This window comes from Oryx dammah, unplaced genomic scaffold, assembly GCF_014754425.2.
Source record: "Oryx dammah isolate SB20612 unplaced genomic scaffold, SCBI_Odam_1.1 HiC_scaffold_20, whole genome shotgun sequence".
In the NCBI taxonomy this organism is placed as follows: domain Eukaryota; kingdom Metazoa; phylum Chordata; class Mammalia; order Artiodactyla; family Bovidae; genus Oryx; species Oryx dammah.
This window is the reverse complement of record NW_024070204.1, coordinates 17,273,182-17,277,216: the sequence shown is the minus strand read 5'-3', so window position 1 is coordinate 17,277,216 and position 4,035 is coordinate 17,273,182. Positions and strand designations below refer to the sequence as shown.

Here is a 4,035-nt window from a genome sequence, read left to right as displayed (position 1 = left end):
AAATGAGAGAATTAATTCTTAGATATATTGATAAGGAATCTGGGGCTCTGAAGGAGAAAGGGATCTGGGGCTCTCAAGAAGGAGAAAAGGACAAACTTTTTTTTTTCTACATTCCTTAGTCTCAGTCACGTAAGATGTTATTTTTTTTAGGCCCAGAGCTGATGATTACACCACAAAACAACTCAACTTAAACTCAGTACTACAGTTTATATAACAACAATGTATCTTGCTCAAGGATGTTTCTTCTTTTCAAGAAGAACCTTCTGACTACTCTTGTTATCTTAAGACCTATATTGTGGGGTAGGTCTGGTAAAACCTTTCTATTGTTAGTTCTAATCTTGTTAATTTAAGGTACTTTGGGGCCATGGGTCTGGTAGAAGTATATAAGATCTTGCTAAGACTGGCAAAAGGAGGTACTCTCTGTTGCCCTTCTGATGTCTATTTCAGAAGTTTGCTCTGTCCTTTTTCACTTTAATAAAACTCTGCTACACAAAAGCTCTTGAGTGACCAAGCCTAGTCCCTGATCCCAAAGCCAAATCTTTGGAGATCACAAATCTGACAGTGTTCACCATAAGCTATCAAAACCCTAGGATATCATCTAGATCATCCTTCAAAATGTAAGAAAAAAGGATTCTCAGTAAAATCTGAAATATTATTGTTCAGTGGTGAATTATTTTTCTTCCCAAGTAAAGGCAAAGACAGTGGCTAGTGTTATCAACTAGATTACAAAATAATCCACTGCAAAATTCAATGGCAATAAAAAAAATTACTTCTGGTGGGAATGGATGTTTGTAACATACAAAAGACAGATAAAAACAGGGTGTCAAGGAATAATAATGGCTTTTTCCCCCCCGGAGCCGTGCTGGTTCTGCAGCTCTGTGGCAAGCCCCGGAGTCGGGGTTCTGTTCCGCAGGATGGGGTTTGTTAAAGTTGTCAAGAACAGGGCCTACTTCAAGAGATACCAAGTGAAATTCAGAAGAAGGCAAGAGGGCAAAACTGACTACTATGCTCAGAAACGATTGGTAATCCAAGATAAAAATAAGTACAACACACCTAAATACAGAATGATAGTTCATGTAACGAACAGAGATATCATTTGTCAGATTGCTTATGCCCGTATAGAAGGAGATATGATAGTTTGTGCAGCTTATGCTCACGAACTCCCAAAATATGGTGTGAAGGTTGGCCTGACAAATTATGCTGCCGCATATTGTACTGGCCTGCTGCTGGCCTGCAGGCTTCTTAATAAGTTTGGTATGGACAAAATTTAGGAAGGCCAAGTTGAGGTGACTGGCGATGAATACAATGTGGAAAGCATTGATGGTCAACCTGGTGCCTTCACCTGTTACTTGGATACAGGACTTGCCAGAACTACTACCGGGAATAAAGTTTTTGGGGCCCTAAAGGAAGCTGTCGATGGAGGCTTGTCTATCCCTCATAGTACCAAACGGTTCCCTGGTTATGATTCAGAAAGCAAAGAATTCAGTGCTGAGGTACACCACAAGCACATCATGGGGCAGAACGTTGCAGATTACATGCGTTACCTGATTGAAGAAGATGCAGATGCTTACAAGAAACAGTTCTCTCTGTACATAAAGAACAATGTAACTCCAGACATGATGGAGGAGATGTATAAGAAAGCTCAGGCTGCAATACGAGAGAATCCAGTGTATGAGAAGAAGCCTAAGAAAGAAGTTAAAAAGAAGAGGTGCAACCATCCCAAAATGTCACTTGCCCAGAAGAAAGATCGGGTAGCTCAGAAGAAGGCAAGCTTCCTTAGAGCTCAGGAACGAGCTGCTGAGAGTTAAACCAAACCACAATTTTCTATCAAGATTTTTCAGATAAGACAATAATAAACTTATTGAATAAGCAAAAAAAAAAAAAAAAGGAATAATAATGTTATTTATCCCTCCAAGGTCCTGGATAAAATAGGAGTATTACAGGGAATAGTACAAGGGATAATGAAACCTTGAGCCTTAAAATCTATTATGGGCTTTGAAGTTAAGTCGCTCAGTCGTGTCCGACTCTTTGCGACCCCATAAAGTGTAGTGTACCAGGCTCCTCTGTTCATGGGATTTTCCAGGCATTTACCATTTCTTTCTCCAGGGCTTATGGGCTTTGGGAACTCCCAGATGGCTCAGTGGTAAAGAATCTGCCTGCCAATGAAGGAGACACAAGAGACATGGGTATGATACTTGGTTTGGGAAGATCCTTTGGAGGAGGAAACAACAACCCACTCCATTATTCTTGCCTTGAGAATCCCAGGGACAGAGGAGCCTGGTAGTCTACAGTCTACAGGGCTGCAAAGAGTCAGACACCACTGAAGCGGCCAAGCACACATGCTCTTCAAAGCAGGAGACACAAGAGATGTGGGCTCTATCCCTGGATTGGGAAGATACCCTTAATGACTAAACAACAGCAACATTACATGCTTTATGGTTTGAAGGCCTTTTCTCAGTTCAGTTCCGTTCAGTTGCTCAGTCGTGTCTGACTCTTTGCAACCCCATGAACCACAGGACGCCAGGCCTCCCTGTCCATCATCAACTCCCAGATTCTACCCAAACCCATGCCCATTGAGTTGGTGAGGCCATCCAGCAATCTCATCCTCTGTCATCCCCTTCTCCTCCTGCCCTCAAGCTGTCCCAGCATTAGGGTCTTTTCAAATGAGTCAGCTCTTCGCATCAGGTGGCCAAAATATTGGAGTTTCAGCTTCAACATCAGTCCTTTGAATGAACAACCAGGACTGGTCTCCTTTAGGATGGACTGGTTGGATCTCTTTGCAATCCAAGGGACTCTCAAGAGTTTTCCCAACACCATAGTTCAAAAGCATCAATTCTTTGGTGCCCAGCTTTCTTTATAGTCCAACTCTCACATCCATACATGACTACTGGAAAAACCATAACCGTGACTAGACGGACCTTTGTTGAAAAAGTAATGTCTCTGCTTTTTAATATGCTATCTAGGTTGGTCATAACTTTCCTTCTAAGGAGTAAGTGTATTTTAATTTCATGGCTGCAGTCACCATCTGCAGTGATTTTGGAGCCCAGAAAAAGAAAGTCTGACACTGTTTCCACTGTTTCCCCATCTATTTGCCATGAAGTAATGGGACCGGATGCCATGATCTTAGTTTTCTGAATGTTGAGCTTTAAGCCAACTTTTTCACTCTCCTCTTTGACCTTCATGAGGCTCTTTAGTTCTTCTTCACTTTCTGCCATAAGGGTGGTGTCTTCTGAATATCTGAGGTTATTGATATTTCTCCTGGCAATCTTGATCCCAGCTTGTGCTTCCTCCAGGATATATATTAATTCTAGAAAGAAGTTTTAATTTATGTTTTACTCAATTAGACATGTGCTGGTCTTTCCCAGTGGTGCTAGCGGTAAAGAACCTGCCTGCCTATGCAGCAGACATAAGAGATGGGGGTTCAATACCTGACTTGGGAAGATCCCCTGGAGAATGTCATGGAAACCCACTCCAATATTTTTGCCTGGAGAAGATTCTCCAGAGGAGCTGGTGGGCTACAGTGCACAGGGTCCCAATGAGTCAGACACAGCTGAGGCAACTTAGCACACACATGCAGGCAAGAGCTGTGCTCTGAATTTAGCCAATGTCATTTAAAGATTTTGCCCATAATGAGGATATTAATTTTTCAATAGAGACAAATATTCAGTGTTTTCAGAATCAAGTCTAGTAACATCATAGATAGAACATATAGCTAAAAGTTGATGAGATTCATTTAAATCATCTGGTTGTCTGCTTTGATAACTGCTGTCAAATTTTAGAACTATTTCTCTCTTTTGATATAAAGAAATTCCAGCACACACTTTTCTAAGAAGTCTTGACCTAGTAAGTAGATAGTGGCAGAGAAACTATGTAGAAAACACATGTATCTCTCAAAGGGCATAAACAAAAAGGAGATAGGTTCAGAGACAAGATTCTCTTAATGGCCATTATTGATCCCCACTATTTGAACTGTTTTAGTACTCTGAAACAGTTTAATACTCTTCCCCATGCAAGAAGCTGCTATATAGTAGTGAA

The 4,035-nt window shown here is 41.2% G+C and overlaps 1 protein-coding gene across 1 annotated transcript; it reads left to right on the top strand.

The window, feature by feature from the left end:
• Positions 1 to 836: 836 nt before the first annotated feature.
• On the top strand, positions 837 to 1,887 carry LOC120879468 (60S ribosomal protein L5-like). The gene is given in 1 exon segment (XM_040262486.1): positions 837 to 1,887. A coding segment is annotated over 1 exon segment (972 nt). The 3' UTR covers positions 1,809 to 1,887.
• Positions 1,888 to 4,035: the final 2,148 nt, after the last annotated feature.